General features: G+C 37.1%; 1 protein-coding gene across 1 annotated transcript; it reads right to left on the bottom strand.

The window, feature by feature from the left end:
• Window positions 1-64: 64 nt before the first annotated feature.
• On the bottom strand, window positions 65-22,027 carry cpt1a2b (carnitine palmitoyltransferase 1A2b). The gene is made up of 19 exons (XM_055035052.1): window positions 21,919-22,027; window positions 18,168-18,310; window positions 15,884-16,023; window positions 15,037-15,214; window positions 14,781-14,882; window positions 14,203-14,340; window positions 13,829-13,906; window positions 13,194-13,301; window positions 12,587-12,674; window positions 12,305-12,500; window positions 11,272-11,460; window positions 10,681-10,786; window positions 10,263-10,379; window positions 8,280-8,444; window positions 7,179-7,307; window positions 6,686-6,841; window positions 6,077-6,190; window positions 4,359-4,451; window positions 65-3,953 (listed from the first exon to the last, which is right to left on the bottom strand). Exons 2-19 carry the CDS (start codon window positions 18,306-18,308, stop codon window positions 3,825-3,827), a joined length of 2,367 nt encoding a protein of 788 aa, XP_054891027.1. The 5' UTR covers window positions 18,309-18,310; window positions 21,919-22,027; the 3' UTR covers window positions 65-3,824.
• Window positions 22,028-23,160: the final 1,133 nt, after the last annotated feature.

A 23,160-nucleotide genomic window follows, 5' to 3' on the forward strand; every position in this document is an offset into this window, starting at 1 on the left:
TTCCTCACAATTTGACAGAATTCCCTCTAAATGTTGTTCATTTAATGTTGTACAGTTTACCAAAAAAAGACAAAAGACACAGAACTTTGTCAGTAAACAATTTATTTTAACACAAACCAAAAACCATCACAAAGTTCCAAACAGATGTTTCAATACGGTTTAGAAATAAAAGTACGAAATCATATTCAACAAATCTGCTTTTGTCAGGGGACACAGAGAAAAATAAAAACAATATCAGATGGTAGAAAACAAACAGCTTTTTGCACCGTATGAATAAAAAATATTTGACAAAAATATGTGCTGGACTATGAGGGATGCGCGTTTGTTTGTTGAAGATCTTGATTTAACGGAGACTGAAACCACAACACGGTAACAATTGTGTCAGCGTTATAAGAAACTCTTCCAGATGAGATTATTCGTTTGAAGAGTCATCAAGTATATCTTCAGCAAAATTTGAAAGGCAAAGTCTTTTGTGTTCTCAGCTTTTCAAGCCGTCTGACACATGAATGGTGTTTTGTTGAGCAGAGCTGTAGCTTGGTAAAGAAGCAGCAGTACGAGTAAAAGAACGCGAGTATAGACAAACACAACAACTAAAGGTAGCCAGTGGGATTCCTCAGGGTTTCACAGAGAAAATCTTTTCAAGCTTCTGAGAAGTAATGTGCTGAGGCGGCAGTTTTAGAATATTTTCAACATCAGTTTTGGTGGGAAATGAAATGGTCTGGATTACAGACATTTCAACCATCTGTGGTTTTTCCACCTCCAGAATACAGAAACATTCCTTACCACATGGACACACAGACACCTCATAGAAGGTATTTATGTGACTGACACTAGCTGTGTTTCTATTAGTAATGACACTGTGCAAATTGAAATTGTGAAAATAAAATTGCTTAATGAAGCACAAGTTTTTCTCGGCTGTGTCAAAATTGGTTTATTCTGTAAAACTGCAATAGAAACAAATTTTTTGCATCATCCGAGTCACATGATCAACATTGAGGTATTACTACTAGCATAAACGACAGGAAGTGGTCAGAGGATGGTTTTCACTGACTCATAAATGAACAAACTGATTCACATGTGATTTTAATTAATTTCTTATTTAATAAAAACACAGCAATTATGAAATTGTTTTTTTTTTAATATTGTCTAAGTTTTGTGCACATTTATAATGGAAACAAAGCTAATGACGAGCTGTTTTATCACTTCCTGGAAGGATAATCTAAGAGAAAAAGAACTGCATGTGTCCAATGTTTGTTTAGTTACTAAATATTTCATGTGTCAACAAAATGTTTCAGGCTAACACATTAAGCAGACTTATGTAGCTGGGATGAAGCAGTTTTCCCACCACTTTACAAGACGGGTTACAAATTCTGACGGTACAAACAGCAGCAAACTGGCCAAACTGTAGCACGTTCTCATTAAAACATAACCGCTGAGCATTTTATTGTAAGAGGTTTCCCGCTGGTTTTGCATTGATTCTTTCATTTGCATTGATACTGTTGAGCAGAGTAAACATTTTCACACACGCACAGGGCTTTGCCTCTGCAGGCAGCAGGCTTATGGCCAGGGCTGAAACCCCTGGCATGTTTATACACCGTCTTGTGCTCAAGACTATTAAAGAGTAAGTTTCTTTTGGCGAAGCAAGCTGCCTGTGGTTAAAAGGAAGCTGAGAGTAAGGATGACTACTACTGCACTATGAGAGCAACGATTCATGTGGAGCTGAAGCCGGAGTCTTGTTCAAAGTTACATTTGTAAACCAAAAAGGCAGTATGGACATTCGTGGGCCCTTACGCAACACCCTCTTACCTCCTCCCCAAATACAAACCATTAAATGAGCAATATAAATCTGTACTAGATCATCTACTTCTAGTACTGACACATCTCCTTCACATTATATCTACATCTTTATAATACAAATCACTGACAAAACACGTTTGAAAAAGTGCTTCTCTTTCCCTTCTTGCTAACCTTTATGCCATAAACAGCTCAGTATAAATGGTAATGTACTCAGACACCACCTGTTTGGTTTTACTAAAGGCTGGATTGCAGCACATAAAATATTTTGGGGTTTTTTACATTTATTTATTATGGGTTCCAACAAATTTCTCCTCATCTGTTTATGATTTGATATATACAATATTTACATTTTGTGGATTAAGAGCTCTGGTTCCACACATTGGGGTTGAGGCCCTCGAAGAGGGATTCAAACCCTTAACTGATTACATGTCAGTGGCTTCTCACCCTGGTAGAGATCTGATCGTACTTCATAATGGAACAATGGCAGCTACAAACACCATGGTGAGGTAAGCTAGCAGTGTCTATGTCATTAATATGCTTTCAACTGCTGCTTTATTAGCCACACCTGTTCAGATGTGTGTTAACAGACATGCATTTCTGTCTGATTAACTAATTATTGAAATAATCGTCAAATTATTTAGTAAATGAACAAAACAGAACTTAAAAAAGGCTTAAAGAACAACGCTTAAAGCATTCATTAAGCCAAAATTGTACAAAAATATGCATACACTTTGCATTTAAGGTAAAAAAACAAAACAAACAAAAACAATTTTGTCTGTAAATCTGCTCCATACAGAGTTCCTCAAGGGGCAGTGTTAGCTTCACCTGATTCAAATTCGGAAAAACATAAATCTCCAATTAAGCACCTTTTGATATCCAATTATTTATCGAAAAAAAAAAGTCAACAAATCAGTCCAACACTGTGTTACGTCAAGCAAGCATGTGTTGTTAGAAGGATAATTTAGCTGCAGATGCTTCCTTTACTACACATGGTCAAGCATTCACTGGAGTTATGCTGGTATTGTGTTTTAGGTCATAAAAAGTTTATTTTCTTAATTACAAAAATATTTATTTATTTGTTTAATTGCACCTTTTAATGTATTTCTAATATTACAGAAAACCGACTTAAATGAAAGTGCTGAATGTGCATGTTTTCTTTTAGCCAATTGATCAATTGATCATCAGAATAATTGATAGATTAATCTGTAACTAAATTATTATCAGTTGCAGCCCTACACAAACAGTAAATAAGCCAATCACAAGGAATATATTTATCCATCTAGAAGAGAATAGGATGACTTGTTGAAACACTATTGGAGTGTAAGAAGGAGGAAGAACAGAGATTTCAGTAACTAAATGTAGCATGGCTGTTTCAAAATGAGAAAACTCCATTATCAGATAGACACTTTGGATCAAGATGAAATAAAACCAACAGAAGCTAAGGTAACCGCTTGCTAGAAAAGGTCTAAGCTGCTATAACCAAGGAACACCTAATAAGGCAGCAGGTGAGTCTATTGTTCCCTGATTAGCTCTTGTGAAGACGTACCAGCACCGCCTGCGGTGTCATTCTTACTTTGATTTCTCCCTGGTGAAATTTCTCTTTGTGGATCTGACTCTTGCTTGGACTTACTGAAAACGTTGTCATATCATAGCTTCACCAGGTTTAGAAATTAAAGGCAGAAAAGGCAAGAATCCTGAGCAGTTAGCATAGCTAACATAAGAGCCAACATTAGCTTGATGTTTCTAATATTAAAGAAAGGAGAGGCCTTTCTGCTCTTACCAAGTAGTTGTTTAGACATACATTTAAAATAAAATAATAATAAAAAAACAGCCTGTTAGCCTGTCATTTGTTCTTTCAGAGTTATACAGGAGAAAAATAATCTTTTTATTAGCTGAAATCTAATGTTTTGTCAAAAACAACACCTCATTTCTGTGGTATTGTTTATCACCAGGATGTGATGCCTGATATTACCTTGATCCTGTCCCATCACAGCTCTTGGACTGTGAGGTAACAAGGATAACATGCTTTAGATGAGCTTCTTGGACTGCGGCTGGTTGGAGCCTTTGGAGGAGGAAGAGCTTTTAGCATCAGCTGACAGCAGAGCCATTATGTCCTGAAGGGCTTTTTGGATCTGAGCTCCAAACCTGTGGGAGTCCTAAAGAAGCAAAGATAAAGAAAAGAGGGAAGGGGAAAATGATAAAGAGTAAATACTGTAAATATTCATGTCCTAAAACTCTTTTTCACATGTTGTTGCATTACAACCACAGACTTCAATGTGTTTTATTCAGTTAATTTATTAGAATTACTGTCAGCACATTTTCAGACTGGAAAAATAACGTTTAACAGTTTCATTACCATGAAATTATTGTTATTTCACGGTAATAAAACATGTGACATGTGGGAATGAGGAAGTGAAAACAGGGAAGGAGTCCTGACTCTGTTTGTGTTTTGTGGTTGGGAAGCTGAAATGACAGGATGAAGAGCGCTCCAACTCTCCTGACTGTGGAGTAAATGAGGACCAAATCTGAACACCAATCAGAAGTGAAGAGACTTTACTTACAGTCTCACTGCAGGAGTGCTTTGACGACACGTGGAAGTTTATGAGGTCCTCGCCGACAATGATGTATGAAACCCCATAACCATCATCTGCAACCTGGTGGGATACAAATCCTGCATTAGTGTGTTTTTGTTCCACGGTTTTTCAGTGTTTTTCACTCTTCCTACTTGTCTGGAAGCACAAAGTACAGTGTTGTCTTTATGCAGTTTATTCTTTTTTGCTGTTTCTTAAAAACAAACAGTATCAATCCATAGTGGAGGTAGAAAAGATGCCTGAGCTGGATTCAGGCATTTTCGATAAATGCCTGAATCCATCCATAGATAAAAATGCCTGATCTTTCTTATGTTTAAATACATATTTTGACACTTTTATGATCTTGTCATTGTTGCTCTGGACTATTTCTAAGCTGTTGACCCTTATGGGTGAAGTCTATTTCTATGTCACATTTCAGCAGCGAGGCAGTTCAAAAATGTTTTACATCATAAAAAATGTTTATTGCTTGAGAAACAAGCAATAAACATTTGAATGTCTGCAGGAATCATCACATGATCTAAATGGTCATTTTGTTGAGCATATGCTGGTCCATGTTTTATTTATTATGGTTCATAAGCAGCTCTAAACAGCTGGGTTTTTAGCATGATTTAAAGAAGCTCAGTGTTTCAGCTGTTTCTCAGTTTTCTGGAAGTTAGTCCCAGATTTGTGGTGCATAAAAGCTGAATGCTGGTTCTGCATCTTTGGTTCAGGTTCTGGATGCAGATCAGAACCAGAAGACCTGCAAGGTCTTTTATGATCTTTAATGTATTGTGATTTTAAGTCTTTCAGTAATTTATACACTGACAGTATCTTAAAGTCTTTTTCTCTCGGTGAAAGGACTGTAGAACTGGATGATGTGCTGTAGCTTAATGATTTTAGTCAGAACACCAGCAGCAGCGTTCTGGATCAGCTGCAACTGGAGGATTGATTTTTTTTTTATTCAGACCAGTGAAGATGCTGCTGCAGGAATTAATGCGACTAAAGATAAAACCATGAATGAGTGTCTAAATCTTGCTGAGACATTAGTTTTCTAATCCTGGAAATGTTCTTCAGGCAACAGAGGGGCGACTTTGTAAATGTCTTTATGTGGCTCTGAAGGTTCAGGTCAGAGTTTTGCTAGTTTCCAGTTGTAATAACTGAAGCTGTGTGTCGACTCTGGGTCGCTCCTCTTTAGGTACAAAGATAATAACTTCAGTATTCTGTTGGGGAAGGTTATGGCACATCCATATATTTATCTGTTGTAAGCATCTGTTCAGTGATTGGATGTTTCTGAGTCACCTGCTGACATCAGAATGTGTAGCATCTGCGTAATTATGGTAGCTAATCATATTTTCTATTAGAACCAGAACTAGCGGGAGCATATAGATATTGAATAAGAGGGGCCCGAGAATTGAACCTGGTGGTGCCCCACATGCGACTTTGTCCACTTCTTTAAGAAGTTCTCTGTTGACACAAAGACTGTAAGACTAGAAGAAACTGAGTGCTGGACCAGAGAGTCCTACTCAACTCTCCAGTTGTTTCAATAATATGCAATGATCCACAGTGCCAAATGCTGTGCTGAGGTCCAACAGAACCAGCATGGTGGCTCTACCACAAATAACTGTATTCATGTGGTTCTATACTGGAGCTAAATAGAGTATCTGCAGACATTCAAACTGAAGGTTAGTTTAAGGAGTGTGTGTGCTTACAGGTCCAAATCCTCCTCCAAGTGAAATGTAATCTGGGTTGTTCTTCAAATCAAACAGCTCCAGTTGCTGGACCGGGGTCTGACTGGTGGAGAGGCGCCAAGGCTCTGACAGAACCTGGACCGTAGACATGGTGGGAGAAATGCTTTATTGTTTGGTGAGGCACACAATCATGGAAAATTAAATCCGGTCCATGGATATTTCCAGAATGCTGGCGCTTTTACGTAAAAATCCAGTTTGAAGTAAAATTAAAAAAATCAAGTGAAACGTGTTTTCACTCGAAGTAATAATAATAAATTTTAAAATTGTTGAAAAAATAAAATCATCCATTTTCAAAATGTACAAAATGCTTTTAAAACATAGGTATTCGTGGTTTTGTGTCTGAAATTTCACGAACATGAGGAGGTCAAAGGTTTGACATGATGGAAGATCCTTTTTTAAATCACACTACAACCACCAACCTCAACGTATTTCATTGAGATTTTATGAAATAAAAACCAACAGAAAGTTATGTTAAACTAGAAGGAGAATGAGACATAATTAATGAAAAATGTCTAATATTTAACAAATGGTTAAAACATGCAAGAAATATTGATTGTAACAAATAAGTACCTTGTGCAAAAATGGCGAATCTACTCCTAAGTATTTGGAGACGACATAGAGGCAGAAGAGGTGTCTGTCTATCCCAGCGCCGGTCATCGCCATTCGATAAAGGTTCTGGTGTTTCTCTGAAGCCAATCTGAAAAGACGTCTGCACTCCTCCTCCGTCTGTTCAAACATTTAGCATTTTGTCATTAAAAGGATAAGAAAAGTTTTACAGTCGAAAGACAATTTTAATTAGTACAGAAGAAGATTAGGGCCATTGAAAAAAAAGAATTCAAACTTCGGAGAAAATAAGGTAAACCCTTTTCTCCGAATTCTGAATATAATGTCTGAATTCTGAGGAAACGAGTCAGAATTCTAACTTCAAACTTTTGAGATCAGAAGCCAGAATTCTAAGAAAATTTTTTTCCAGTAGTTCTAATCCTCTTCTTTGAATCAGCAGCTACTGACATAAACTGCTTAAAAAGTTTGCATGCAAGCTGTAGGAAGTGAAAATGCTTACTTGTCCACTCTCCAGAGCTCGGACAAAGGCACAGCTGTCTTTGGAGCAGGACCTCACCGTTTCCGTGCGGCCCTCTCTGAACAGACGGGTCATGGACGCCTCGTATGTCAGGCAGAAACCACCACGGTCCTGGAGACAAGAGTTAGATGTGGTTTAAGTAAACGGTCTGAAGCACAATCCATATATACAACTAAGTTATAGCTCCATTAAATGTATCTGGGATGCAAAATTCTGGTGAATGTTTTTGTTGGATTTTAGTTTTACCCAATTAGTCTCTAATTTTCTGGGAGACACATTGGCGTGTATGTGCTCTTTGCACATACAGCACCGATGTCACATCTGCATGAACAAATGCAGCTTTCTGCTTTGAGTTACCATTACAGCTAGAAAAGACAAAGACGCATTTCAGAAACAAATAAAGCAATTCCAAGATCAATGTTGTCTTCCTAATGTAATAGGCCTTTAAGTTCCCATGGATTTCCAAGCAATCCTGAATTAGTGGGTTTGTAAATATTTGTCGCTACCAATTAAAGCTAACACCGCACAGCAAAGTTTGCAACCTTCATTTCACTCAGCTTCTTCAGTCTAAAGAAGGTAAATAAACGAGCTGAGTTATGGCTCGTTTATTTACTTGTCTGAATACAGACACAGGCTGTATTCATAAGAAGCATGCAAAAGTAACAGGTTGCCAGTCTTTCACAGGGCATCTTGCCTACTAGCATAAGCTAAAGTTAATGTTAGCCACAAAGTTCAAAGAAAGTAAAATGCACCTTCAGACCTGTGAATGTATGAGTCGTAAATCTTAAAACCTTTCTCCAGCTTATTTGTTAGAGCTTCGGATCAATGCACATCATTAATTGTTACCTTGGGCAAGCCTGGCAAGCACCAGGTGTAAAATGCCATTTTCAATAGAATGAAAATGACTGAGCCGCTTTTTCCTGAATGCAGAAGCTGACATGCAAAGAGCCCATTAGTGAAGGATCTGGATATTAATGTTCTATTTTCATTTGAACATTAATATTTAGCCAATTAAGTAATTGGCTAAATTTCTGAATTTAGCTGCAGAACATGAATTTCAAATGAAGTGTTTTTGATGGTTACCCTGTAGTAGGCCAGCTGCAGGCTGATCTGGATGAATGCATCGGGGCTGACCCGGCACTTCTTGATGCGACCCTTTCCAAAATCCCTAAAGGGGAAGACGTGGCAGTCCACATCGTCAGCTAAAGCCTGGGCCACCACCAGGGAGCTGCAGACCTGAGCCTGGACCTGACAGATGGAAGGAAAATGATGAAGTCTTCAGTGCTGACAGAACTGTAAGGGAATGAAGTTGACATGTTCAATTGTGAGAGCACAGAGATGTGAGAAGCAATATGTACCGTAATTTCCAGACTGTAAGCTGTGATTTTTGTCACATGCTTTCATTATGCAATGACGCGGCTAATTTATGCATTTTTTCTAACAGCCGCCAGGGGCGCTCGAGCAGAAAAGGTAAGAGTGAGAATATATGTGCAGGAAGACGCAAGTTTAATGTAACTTTGTGCTTTGTGCATGAATAAAATGGAAAATGCAAGAAGAAATGCATATGACGCAGCTTTCAAGTCAAAAGCAATCGAGCTGACCAATAAAGAACAACAAAAGAGAAACTGTGAGAGTATGTGGCGAAGAATATCTGATGCTATTTCAATCCGACACTGAGGAAGAAGACTTCCATGGTTTCAGTGCACAGGAGGAAGATGAAGATGGCTCTCAGTCCTGTTAGTGCTGTGTTATTACCATATTGCTGCTGTGTTACAGCCTGTCACAGGCACTGTTTGGAAAGAAAAGCTAAGGTATATTATTAAAGCTTTGAAAACTCTTTCTGTGTACCGTATTTCTTTGTAAATATATCATGTTTCCATGTAGGCACATAGAGAAGTGTGGCTTATGTATGTACAAAATATTTTTTCCTTTAAAAATATACTTAAAGCTTATGATCAGGTGCGCTTTATACCCTGTAGTCCGGAAATTACAGTATCTGCTTTTTCTATAAAAACATTTATGTCCTGTTAAAGTTAAAGTAAATACATATCAATTCCCTTCATGCACACTTAGCTTAAAAGGACTTTCTTAAAGTTGTTCTTGGACTTTAGAAGCAGAACCTTAAATTGAAACTGACAGGGACCTTTTGGCAGACTGACAAAGACTGACATAGGATTTCAACCACTAGCAGACTTGAAGTGGCACATTTTCTTTCTACATTTTCACTGCAAAAACACACAAAGTCTTACCAAGTATTTTTGGTCTAATTTCTAGTGTAAATATCTTGGTATACTTGAAATATGACAAAACCAGCTTAGAAATAACTTTTCAGCAAGCTTAGAATAAACTCCCAAATCTTAAAATAAAATTAGGAGCTTGTTCCACTGGCAGATTATTTCACTTATAACAATGGAACTCGAAAGTTTTAATCAGATTCAAGGATTTATTGATTTAAAACACGCTTCTAAATCTTGCTGATAAGTTCCTTGTAAGTTAGTTTTGTCTCATTTCGAGTGTACTGAGATACTTTCACTACAAACTACACCAAAAACACTTGATGCGATTTTGTGCTTTTGCAGTATTATTCTGGAAACCAAAAATCCAGTTGCTTAGAGATCAGTTAATAAAATGTTCCCGTTTTGAATTTCTGAATGAGTTTGCTTTTAATCAGTAAGTAGAAAGGTAAAAAAGCCAACATGTTCTGATGAGTAACATGTTGAAATTAACGTGATTTGGCAAATTATGACACAAATCATGACCACCTGGAAAATCAAGATTGTTTTACATTCCCAATTTTATTAATACGTATCTAAACTTCTGGACAAAACCAAATTTTGTACTTTTTAAGAGACATTTTAAATTTGTTTAATGTCAGAAGCTGAAAATTGCACTTTAGGGAAATATGGTAATTCCTGTTTTTAGTTTCCCATAAGCCATGCAGAAGACATAGACAGCACATATGTATATGTTTTATATTGACATTACAACAATGTGCTACTTGGTTGTGTTTCTGTGCCACATAAAATGATGGTATGTAACAGTAAGTCTGACACAAAGAGCAGATACCTCTGGAGAGATATCCCACGCCAGCCTCTGAGGCGGCGGCAGCGACAGATCCACCTCTCCTTTACAGTGTCCTTCTTCAGTGTAGCCCAGCTGGAAGGCATCTGTAGCCAGAGTGTACTGGGAAAGAAAAACACAAAAACAGTGACATCTAGATGAGCGGAGTAGCTTTCATCCGGAGACGTGGCAGTTTTGACTCTCAGCATCAAACTACATCCTACAAAATCAACACACTGCCGGTGGGTTTACTCTCAACAAAACACACAATGACAATGTTAAAAATGTAGCTTCTTGTTGCCTTACTGTTTAAGACAAGTGAGCTTTTTTCTGTTTTTTTTTTTTACATAGCTCACATCATCTTAAACCACTCCCATAAAGAAAAACATTCCCAGCATGCCACAGCTGTAACAGACGTGTGTACCTCCCACAGATGGGCCACTGTCGGCGCATCGGCCCAGGAATGCTCTGCATTCAGGCCGTTCTTCCCGTTTTTGTAGATCACGATGGAGAAGGATTTATCAAACCACCTAACAGAAGAAAGGAAAAAGTAACAGAGAAAAATGCTACAGTAAGAGATGATTCTGGATGACTAACAGTGACATGAACGACTGGAGAAATCAATACGGAATTTGCTGTGATGTATAGAACGGATCACATAACAACAAACTGCTGTGGAATATATAGCTCAAAAAAACCCAGCCCCAGACTGAAATCTCCAATGAAATTCAATAAAACTACAGATTTCTTGACCAAGTTATTGTAATAAAAAAAAATGCCATCATTCATGAAAATGATTTTACTTTGAAAAACTGTGAGATTCACTTTGAAATGTTGAGCTGCAATCTTGATTTTGTAAGTATTACTATGACTGTTGATCAAATCCTTAGAAATTTAAGTATCCACTTCCTGAGATATATGGACAAACCTAAGCTCTTTAATGTGAATTACTATTATTGTTATTATGCTTTAAAAAGAATGTTGGCTCGATGGTTATTTCCCCGTTGGGTCTCACCTGTCGTAACATTTGCCATGGAGCAAAGATTTGGCGTAGCGATCTAGATTCCCTGCCGGGTCGTCTCCCTTCATGCCCTGCTCTTCGTCGTCCAGCGTGATGAAGAACGCCGCCTTCTCGATGGCATCCAGAGACTTCTTATTGAGGCCCGATGTGAAGAACTGTTGCCGCATCTGAGCCCAGGGGATCCTTGGAGCGGAGACACACACCTTATAATCACTGAGATGTTGTTTAAATCCTCAGTTCACACACATTAGACTCATAAATACAAAGGGTACAAATAGGGCTGAAACAATTAATCGTGAGGAATTGATTATTGAAATAATCACCTTCGAGTTTAGTAATCGATTAATTGTTAACTGGATTGTAAAGACTTAAAATAGGTCACATGTTAAAAAACAATACGCTCAGAGCAGTCATTAAGTCAAAACAGTGCAAAAAAAATAAAACTTTTGCCTTTAAGACAAAAATTTTGTTCAAATTCTGTAAACAAGTCTTTCATTAAAAACCTTTTGATATCCAATTATTAACCTATTAATCCAAAACTAGTCAACAGAACAGCTACACCGTACTGATGATTTTCTCATGTTGATGTTTTAAGCTGAAGATTCCTCCTCTGTTACAAATAATCAAGCATTCACTAAAAGACTGCTGTCATTGAATATTAAGCAATAAAATCTTCATTTAAAAAATTCATTTATTTGTTGATTTACAACTGTTAATGCATTTCTAATATTGTATAAAGAAGGCTTAAATGCAGAGCGTGCAATTTCTTTTGTCCAATTAATCGTCAGAATAATTCATAACCAAACTAATTGTCTGTTGCAGCACTAGAACTCAATGCAGTCACATAAGTGCAATTGAGTTCTAAAAAAAATAATGATAAAAGTTCCCAAATGCATTGTCAAAACATGAAGACAAAATAAAAAGGAAGTATTCTGTGTATTCTTTATAACTTGATAGTGGAGTTAATAAAACCCAGATCAATGAAACAAGTGGTTAAACTGAGACAGATGTTGCAGATAGCAGCTACCTGTCTCCAGCTGTCAGAGCACCCAGTTTCTCCTCTCCAGGAAACGGTGGTGAAGAGTCGTCCAGGATTCTCTGTATCTGATATTCGATCTCTCTGGGAGACAGCAGCCGGCCTGCCCGGTACACCCACAGCCGGAAATAACGCCCCCTGTGGTACACTGCCACAAACTCGCTGTCTTGCCAATGTTGGAGCACATCTGGAAAAATGAAGAAAATGATTCAGTTCCTGATTTTTTTCCCCTCTGTCCGTAGCAGGGAGGGCTCTGCATGCAGAGTTTCCTACCAGTCTCGACTCCTGGTGTTCGTGTGGTGTTGAACATCCGCTCACATTGAGCTGCACACAGAGGGATCACGGTGCCCGGAACGCGACTCTGAAACAGAATCACACAAACATTCTTTATAATTGATACATCTCTATGCTTCTCTAGCTTTAAGTGACATTTCCCGAAGCCCGCAATAAGAGTAAGCGCACAATGAAATTGCACATCTTAAAAGTCTCAAGTAAACTCGAATGTTGGAAGCGGTCAAATGTCTCACCTGTCTCACAAGTGTACTTAGGTACTGATAACAGACTAAAGATTAGCTACTTTCAGTAAAAGTAAGTTTTAAAAAATGAAGTATCAGAAAAAAACAAAGAAAATACAAAAAAAGAAATTTGACTCAAAAAACCTCACACATGTGAAAGCTTTATATAAGTCCCACAAATGGGCATGCTGTGGTGGTGTGCTGCAAAGCTGCTGTCTTCAGCCCTCTTTCCTGTCCGCCTACTATCACAAATATGAGCCACTGGCGCCGCAAAAACTTTTCGGAGAAAAAAAATGATAAAAAAAAAAATAAAATAAAAATTCTACAAAAAAATCCACTCCCTGCAGCAGTGTGTAGGTCCTCACCGGTGTGAGCTCCTCTCTGTTTACTTTGCGTCGGTAGAGCATGAGAGCAGTGATAGTGTTTCCAGCTCGCGCTGCCTGAACTGATGTTGGCGTCACATACAGGAAGTCCTGCAGCGAACAAGCAAGAAAGATTACAATTTACTTAATTCAATTTAAAATAAACATGTCACATGTGGATACAAACGATGGTTTTGAATAAAAAGTTTGCCTCTTTGCTATAACATAAGCAACTAAGCATAATCAACCTTCCATACACATAACTATACACTTTAGGACACAACACAGTCAATGCAGAAAAAAATTAAATAACAAAAAGAAGATTATATATTGTTTTTCTAATGATACATCACGCTATTTTCTCAATATCCTTCATCCCAACTTGGCAATATATAAAATATTACTTTTGTAAAAGAAAAAATTTATTTTAATTTTTTTTAGACAGATTGTTCTGTAAACAGAAAAATATTGTTCAATTTCTTTAGTTCTGACTTCAGCTGTTTGTTTTTTTTAAATCTCTGATGCTATCAAATTAGAAATGCCATATCTTTGAAAATGTACTGGTGATATACACCTACTATAAACATACCTTACAGAATGTAGTAGCTTAAAGTGGAAACAGAAACACAATTTCTTACCATGCCATAGTAATTACTGTTGACCATTATTGGCCCTCGGCCCCTCAAGTAGACGTATTCCTCCCACCAGTCGCTCACCTGGAACCCAAACAGAAGACCTGCTAATTTTCTTCTTTCCAGTTCCCACAGAACAAAACAAACCAAGAATGCTCTTTGTTTGACTTAGCCAACTACTTCTAATGCTTTTCATATATTTGCTTATAATTTATTAGCAAACTTAGTAATAAAAAATTAAATAGACAGTTTAGATTGTGATAAATGTCTCAAACTGTCACGCACACACAAAGAAAAAAATGGGCAAGAAATGACCAGCAAATGAAACAAAGTTATTAATCTTTATTTTTTATATTTGATCAGTGAAGGAATACACTTACATAGTTGGTAGCCCATAGAGCTTTGAGTTTTAGGTAGCGCTGCAGCCGGTGTCCAAGGGTCGATTCAAACTCATTGGCCAACTTAGTCATTTGATGGAACTCTGAATCCGTCAGCAGAGGGCGCACTGACTCTAGATGCTAGAGAAACAGGGAGTTACAAGAGGAAGGTAAAGAGGGGTAATTGAGATGTGTATGTGGGTATTAGAGCTGTTTTATTATACATATATCTATCCCTTAAACCTTTTCAGGTTTTTAATAGTTTCAATGTATTTCTTGAGATTTTTAGTGGTACAGAAACAAAAAGTGAAAGGAAAGTGATGAGACTTTTTTTTACTGTTTGAAAATTCAAACATAAAAAGCGTGTATTTCCTTCAGAAGTTACCTAATATATAAATATAATGTGGTTCATATGTTCTGTGAAAGTTTGTCAGAGAACAGTAATAAACAAACAGCTTGATGAAATCTGAACGGTGGGACAAATGTAACAAATGCAAATCCTACACAGACATGGCTGTTCACAGAAACTCACAGGAGAGCGCTATGCAGAGAAGAAGAGAGACCAGATGAAGAAGAATTACCCTGCTCAGAGTGTCTTGTATGGCAGGAACGGGGAGGTGAGGAAGGGAGGTTTGATAGCTGTAGAGCAAAGGCTTCTTTCTTGAAAATAACCTCATCAGACTCTGAGAAAAACAAAAAAAATTATCTCTGTGTCACTTTCAGAAAGTTAACAGATGATAATAACAGTTCTATAAAACAGATTTTAAATGAAAATCCACTCAGATGTAGCAATAAATGACAATCACTGGTAAGGGCAGGAAATAGCTTGGCTCTTACCACCCAGACTTTGGTGGTGTTGGAGACTCTCCCATGCTGCTCAAACATCCAGTGGTGGTAGGAGAGCAGCAGCTTGAGGCAGAAGCGCAGGGCGAGGATGAGGGAGAGCCACAGCAGGGTGCTGAAGACCAGAGCTGACACCATGGTTTGACCCTGACTGCTCAGAGAAACATGCAGTCTGCGCAGAAAGATGGGAACAAACATTATCACAAAGGAAAATATAAATATTAACATGATCTTCAATTAATTCTGATGAATAAAATGGGAAAAAGCATTTATGTTTACAGATAAAATGTGTCTGGAGAACTAAGACTAGGAAAGAGCAACAGCACCATCTACTGGTAAAAGGAAGCAGTCGACTTTCAATGTTCAAGACAGAATCATACGTGATTAAAATAAAGTGCATGGAAAAATATGCTATATAAGATAATATTCAGAGTAAAAAAGCAACATCAGCACTGATTTTTTAAATAATCAGTGCTGATGCTACAACTGGGAAAGTAGCTGCTTCCTTCCAAATGTATTCTGTTTTGGTTTGTTTCAAAGCAAACACATTAAAACATTTAAAACAAAGACCGTGAATATATTTTCACACAGGATCAGGTAGGATTGAGTAAATACCTACCTGAATTAAGAACATTTAAAAAAAATTCTCATATGAACATTTGAAAAATGTTTGTATTTACCCTACTTATATCTCTGTCTTAAAATGTGATTGAAAAACTAAAACACATGTAACTTTTTTCTTTAAAAATCTAGTATTTCCACATCAACACTTAATAGTGTTTCCTTTCTCTTATGTCTTTATTGGTGGTTTTTAAAGCCAGCTCATCCAGACTCTGTTTACCTCAGAGGAAGATGCTGCTGTATCTTTGCGATGAGCCCCATGCTGGGATCAGACTGCATATACATGGTAGCCAGGATCCCTATGGCAACAAAGAGCCAGGACGACGGGCTAGCAGGATACACTCCCTTTATCACTCTGTTCTGTGATGGCAGAAAAGAAAAGCAAAACGTGATTTTAAAATCTGTATTTTTCTTTGCTTTTAGAACAAATGTACATAAATATTTGTTTCTTCATTTAAAATTGATTATACTTGATTTTCTCCAGATCAAGGGCTTTTAGTGTTAATGTAATCTGTAAACCATCTCAGCTTCTAGTATTTTTTTTTATAAAATACTTTTTTTTTAACAATAAATAAAAATAATTAATTTTTTACTGACTCGCCTAATTTATATTTCTCAATCTTTTTTAGATCAATTCTCAGATGAATAAATCTGAGTGATTTAACTCAGCTTTCCAAAGTAAAATATGATCAGAAATGCTTTTTTTTCCCCGTTTTTCACTGTTGCTTCGGATCTGACTGAACTTGAGCTATTTTGCAGAAAGAAAATGGAAAAATATTTTTAAGACTAGCATATTTTTAGAATCACTGGCCCACAAGACTTCCAGCTGTAACTGCAGGAAAAGATGGTTTTAATCTTTTAAAACTGTGTAGCATGCAATTCTGAAGAGAATTACACTCTAAATTTCACAAATTAGATTTTAATTTGTGAAATGAATATGTAGAAAACACCAAATACCTTTTACTGCACTGTTTGGGTCTATTTATTTTATAAAATCCTATGAAAACTCCTGGAAGTTTGTGAATGTAACATGACAAATTGTGGAGTTAAAAGAAAGTCATTTGGAAGGTATTGTAGCAAGAAGAAAACAGAGACAACTCTCTGGGCGATTCCACTCCCTGAACCGGGTTGTGTGTGCGTGGGTGTGTGTATGTGGGTGTGCATGCGTATATGGTGGCGGTTGAAGAAATACTCATGTTTTCAATGAATGACTAATCGTTTATAGACTACTAACTAAAACTGTTGAACCTTACAAAACTGCTTTCCAACAGATTAGCCAGTATAAATTTATGGCATAACAAAATATTTAACACCTGCTTTTTGTGATTTGTATATAATTATGATTGTAATCTGACGCCATTAATTAGAGGCCTCTGGATTCTTTTTCTTCCTGGTTATAAACAACATTTCAGCATACTATCGCAACACTTGACACACCCGCACATGTCGTGGCAAGTTGCTATTAAGTCTTGGCGACTAAAGAATTTTTACCTATTCAGGTATGAAAATTCACTGGAGATAAAACTCACAATAAGTTACACAGGTTTGTACTGTCTCTGTCAGTTTCTAAATGATTTCTAGAGACATTTGTAAATCCAGTCGACAGGGTTCTATCGCACAATATTTTCCGTGTATCATCATGTTGGAGGGCTTGCGTTGCTCTAAACTCCAGAGTTTAGAAACATAATAAAACAGTTTGAAGATTTATCTAAAGCAATATATTACTTTAACTCAACATTATTCAAGACAAGTCAAGACAGTGACCAAACACTTTGATCTACTTCGGGATGTAAAGTTGGAAAACAATGTAGTAAAACTAAGTGAAATAATTTTAGACACATAATTTGATGTGCCCTGATTGAGGTTTTTGGATTGATCACTGATTTTTAAAAAGCCTTCTAAAACTTTTTTGGTATGAAAAGTCATTAAATACACAATTGCTAACTGGGCATGTGCAGACCAGATCTGCTGGGCGGGTCTGTCTGTCATTTCTGTCTCACTGAAGACCAAAAAGGGGACAGTGGCTGTTGTTCAGAACAAAAACAAGCTCAAACTAATGTTCTCAGCATGACTTTAGCAAAGAACACAGCCAACTCTATCCAAAGCCTGTTCACTGATAGGTTAAACTAAATATATAGTCAAGGTTTGTCAAAACATCATCACTCAACTTTTTTCACTTCTTTTTAAATGAATTTAAACCATAGCAACAGCATGAGAGAAAATTGTAGCTTATAGTGTTGATGGCATGGCATTAAAACCTTAATATGCTATAACACTGGCATGTATTTCAGGTATGTTGCCTTAAATGAAGAACAATATGTTGCTTTTTGTTATATCTTGTCCCAACTCCAAGCATAAAATTAGTTCATCCAGTTATCCAATGGGGTATTGATGCAAACTGAAAGACATTTCATGAAAGGCATTCAGGAGGAATTTTGGTTCACAAGAATGATGTGGACAAGCATGTGAGGCGTAATGACGCTGATGTGACAGATGAACTCTACCTTCATGCGGCTGACTCGCTTCTTCCAGGACCGGACCCCCGACAGGTAGATCTGGTTCAGGGCCTGGTAGGACAGCTGCAGGTCGATGCCTTCTGGTGTGATGGTGAACTGGAACGCTACTGCCTGATGAGCCTCTGCCATCGCTGTCACATACAAAATATGACTGTGAACGCTTAATCCATTTAATAAAATGATTTCTTAGCAAACATTGCTAAGATGATTGTAATTTTTTGTGGTTCTACACCTAATATTATTAGGTACCCTTTGTATCACTGTCCCAGCAATTCTCGTCATTTTGCACACAGTAATTACATTCATATTGTCAAATTAATTGATAAATATATTTTGGAGAAAATAGCAAAACTAAGAATCCTAACAATATGAACAGTTTGGGAGAATTAAACAATATTAATTGGCATTTATCATGACAACAATAAATCAGAATTTATTTTATACTGAGGAATTTATCACAATAAATGATAAACAATATAATAAATGCCCGTTTCTGCGCTTTTTGGCCAGGAACTGGCTGAAAAGCGCAGAAAATAAATTGAAAAAGTTCTAGTCTCATGTTAGAAAGCTTCTCTGAGAGCCAGAAGGCATCACAGTGTGCAAATCAATGTGAAAACACTCAAGTTATTCAGTGTGGAAGGAATGTTGTTTTTACATGTGCAATACCAACTGCACAGTGTATTCTGCTGCCAGTTCACTCTGGTTATTTTATGCAGTTTGTTAAAAAAAATAAATAAATAATCGCTGAAAAATCAGACAATTACTCCTGAAGTGTTTGGTGAGTATTGGAGCTAATTTGACAAACAAAATGTAAAAACTTCAGACTTTGTTAACTTTTCACATTTTGTCACATTATAGCCACAAACATCAATGTGGCTTTTTGGGGTGGGGATATCCTGTGATAAACCAACACAAGATGCTAAGTGGTTGTGAAGTGGAACAAACACGATGACTGACATTTTAAACGTTGTTCCAAATAAACAGTAGCAGGTAAACTTGTTATGCAGGTTTGTTCTTCACTGCTTCTCGATGTTACTAGATAACCTGATAGAAGGAATTGTCTGTTCTTTCTTCCTGTGTAGTAATGAGACTGATTGCCACCCATCTCCCACACATCACAGTCTCTGCACTGTGGGTATGTGAATGTGGGAGGGGCATGGTGCCCAAGTTCACTCTGGCAGATTTTATAAGTGCTCTGCCTCTAGAACACAGTGATCTCAGGAAGACTGGATAAGGAGTTAATTTCCTCTCGGAGGAGCCTATCCTTCAGGAATTGCACAAACATACCTCAGGCGTCACAATATCACTGTCAAGTGTATTTCTGTAGCACATTAAAAAAGAACATCACTTGGCTAAAGTGTTTCACAATAATATAGAGGTACACTAATCCACCATCTTTTACCGGCTCAATAAAATCACATTAAACTAGAGATGCACCGATTCGTTATTCATATCTGTCACGGTGCAAATATTGAAAAAAATAAATAAATAAATCTGTGACAATGTGTCTGATCCATATGGGCAGATTTATTCAGTCAAATTCTATGCTTTGTGCTCTGCACAACATCATGCTTTATTATTACTTATTTTACATTACATTTAATAGCACTTTTTGAGCCATTTGAAATAAGGTTTGTTTTTTATGTTTGACCAACATAGTCAACCTATTGTTTCATCACTCTCAGTTTGAAACAGCAGGTTTCAAACTGAGAATTTGAAACCTATTGTTGGCTGTTCTATTTCTAATTGCACTGACTGAACAAATTAAAGTTGTACTGGTTTTACATGTGTAACCAAAGCTATCGGTGTATGTAAGTGTAATGTACTGATGCAGAGTCATTAAATAAACACAATTTAGTACATTTATGGCTGTATTACAAAAAATAAAATAAAAAATTTGAATTCCATTCAGCACTATTTTTTTGCATCACATCAGTCGATACTAAACCTCAGATATCTGTATCGGTATTGGAAGTGAGTCAGTGCATCCCTGGTTTCAACCTAAACTTTGGATTAGATTAGGTTGACAGCCATCTGCAGGTGGGTTTGAAGTGAATTGAACAGCACTCTATGAGTTGTCAAAGCTCATACAACTCCTCCCCTTCTACTGTTATTGTGTACTTTTTCTTGGTCGACCACATAAAGTACCAGTAAACTACATTGAAGTTTGTTGTAACAGAATGTGAAAAGGCACTGCTGTTAGTTAGCATGGTAGTACATAACCCCTGTGTTGTGAGCGCAACTATAATTGTCCCTATTGTCTCTGGTCATGTGTAACTGTCCAACATCGAGTCTGTTCACCTAGACTTGAACCCTGTGTGACAAGAAAGGATTTTCTACACCTCTGGACTAGAATAATATATTTTTTTGTCATTTCTGCTAAGTCGCTTATTGCTCTCCTTGAGTTAGATCAATATTTTTTCTTTCAGTTGTGCTTTGCTACAATTGTCAAGTCTTTTTAATCCTGTTTTGTCCACTTTGCTTCATCCACGTAGGAGGAATTCACAGAACAGCGTGGAAACAACTCAGACGCAGTCAATTTACTAGTGCTAATGCTGAGTCACTTTTGAAGGGTTTTTTTTTTTTTTTTTTTTAAACTAGTTTTAATTTCTGAGATGAAAGTAAACAAAGCCTAATACTGATTTCAGATATTCATTTGTGAATTTTTTTGTAATCATCATATAATTTTTCTTTTTAGGTTTGTCTGCCAGATAACAAACCAAAACATTATTGGGAAGTTGGTAGTTTAGAAAGTCATGATATGTAACATATTGATTTGGTGTGCTTTCCTCCCCCTCTTCCTCGTTGTTTTTAAAAGAAAATGTAATTGTTCAGGAAAAAAATATACTAACATCTCTATGTAAATGATTTGAGCAGCAGAATGAAAACGAAAATAACAGTAACTCATTGCACCGACATATTCTACAGTAAATTAGCAAAACATTAATTACCACTGGGATGCAAATCAGTCATCCGCGCGTGTTATTGTTAAAGCTATGACGCGAAACCAGTTGAACAGGCTCCAGCAAACAGGAGGGTCAGACAAGCGCAGTGATGGGGAAGGAACTCACGTGCACGAGAGAGTCCCCACTTTGTAATGCTAACAAATGACTAGAGGCTTTATTTTAAAAGACTAAAGTGGCTCTATTAGTCTCCAAAAGGCGCTTGAGTAGTTCACTCACTTCCTGTCACTCGTTGCCATGTTCTAAAGTTATTGTGAGAGTTCGTAGTTAACACCTCTTAAATATTTAAGTCATTTGTCTTTACATTTAGACTGACGAAACAGTCGACAAACTGCCATAAACGACGCTCGCTTACCTTCAATACTTCCCTTCAGGAGCAAAAGCGACACAAAGAGACCGTTTATTTGTCGAAGCCACGCGCGTACTTTGAATACAACAGTCTTTCACCAGAGGACAGATATCTCAATTGTCAACTGACATCGTTTGTGGGTGGACAGACATACCAACATCTCCCACAAGAAGAGAAGACGAACTTCCATGTAATCACATGAAAAAACAATTCAGGGAGCGTCTCGCGCTCCGACCGCAAAGCAAGGATATAATTTAGTAGTAAGGTCGGAAAAGTGCTACACAGCACAACACGCACAGATCCACCCAGCACCAACCGCTCGCGGAGCGACGCACAACTGACCAAAACGACAAGGACAAAAATACACAATTAGGTGAAAACCACGAGTGGTTTCGACGAGAGACGACAAAACGAAGATAAAACTTACCTGCTTCGTCTTTTTTCAGAGGATTTTGAACGATGAAAACAGATGTAGAAAACGTCTGCTGGCGCCCCTCCCTTCACGAGCCCGTTACACGTGAGCGCCCCATTACAAGCATTCATAGCCAATGGCTGCAAAGCAGTGGTACGTCATTTGCTTCCTTTTTTGGGAGCATCACACCCATTTTTGATTCACAACCTACAGAGAACGCCCAGGCGGCAAATTGGAAGTTAAAAACGGCACTTGTTTCGCATTTCAAACAAATATTTATTATTATTATTATTATTAATTGCCATTGCAAAATGGCTGGAGATATTTGTTGGAAATTCACACTGTAGGACATGGAGTCGTTATAAAAATTCTTCACATTTTTGTAGAAATTAATTTATCAGGAGTTTTTTTTATTAACCTCACAAAACCTGGCATTGGTAGATAAACTTTTTTCCACCTATGTAAATACAAATTTTACATAGTAATAACAAAAGTAAGAGTTTTTTTGTGTCAAATTAGTGCTGCAAAATTAAAATGTAGCAATGTGCACAAATTAATTTTGTTTATTGGCTATTTTCAGTACTGCCCCAAACTGTCTTGTGTTGTCTGATAAGAGTTCATTTTAGAGCCTGAGCATTATAACGGTGTTAAAAACTGAGGGCAAGTGACATTCAAACTTTTACTGTTTTGTGGTAACTGTATTATTTACATAGTTTTATTTAAAAGTGCATGCAAAATCTGTATTGATATGGGACATATTTTTTGCAATTTGCATGATTATGATCATAACTAGCATATTATTTCTAAACCATCCCTATCCAGGTTCCACAATTTTGGATTACAGATTATTTCAACAAAATACTTTTTTAGTATTACAAAACCTCAACAATAGTATGCGAGTTCACTGCTGCGATGAAGTATGAAATTATAGGAAAGTTGAGTGTAAATACAGCTTGCAGATTTAGGATGAAAAATATTTTCTTTTAGTCATAAACTTTCCTTCTAAAAGAAAAGATGACCAGAATCGAGTCTTTGTCTCCACCTCAGATTTTTTGTTATCATTTTTTTAGGAATACTATGCTGGTGCATGAGGCCTTGTAAGTATCATTTTAGACAGATTGTTGATGTAAACAAGTGGCTCAGCTATTGGGTTAATTGCACACAATGTTCTGGGTCAGGTAATTTGCAAGTTCTGGGTCAAACACAGCTATTCACCTCCCTCCTAAAAAAGATCATTTTGTTTTCCTTCGAACATGT

Source organism: Poeciliopsis prolifica, unplaced genomic scaffold (genome assembly GCF_027474105.1).
Source record: "Poeciliopsis prolifica strain line A6 unplaced genomic scaffold, Auburn_PproV2 SCAFFOLD010, whole genome shotgun sequence".
Lineage (NCBI taxonomy): Eukaryota > Metazoa > Chordata > Actinopteri > Cyprinodontiformes > Poeciliidae > Poeciliopsis > Poeciliopsis prolifica.

Excerpts from the sequence above, each read along its gene's own strand:
- cpt1a2b (XM_055035052.1), bottom strand. The coding sequence starts at position 18,308 with ATGGCAGAGGCTCATCAGGCAGTAGCGTTCCAGTTCACCATCACACCA. Across the intron at positions 12,675-13,193 it reads ACAGAGAGGAGCTCACACCG|AGTCGCGTTCCGGGCACCGT; the intron begins GTGAGGACCTAC and ends ATTCTGTTTCAG. Across the intron at positions 7,308-8,279 it reads TGCAGCTGGCCTACTACAGG|GACCGTGGTGGTTTCTGCCT; the intron begins GTAACCATCAAA and ends TCTTGTCTCCAG.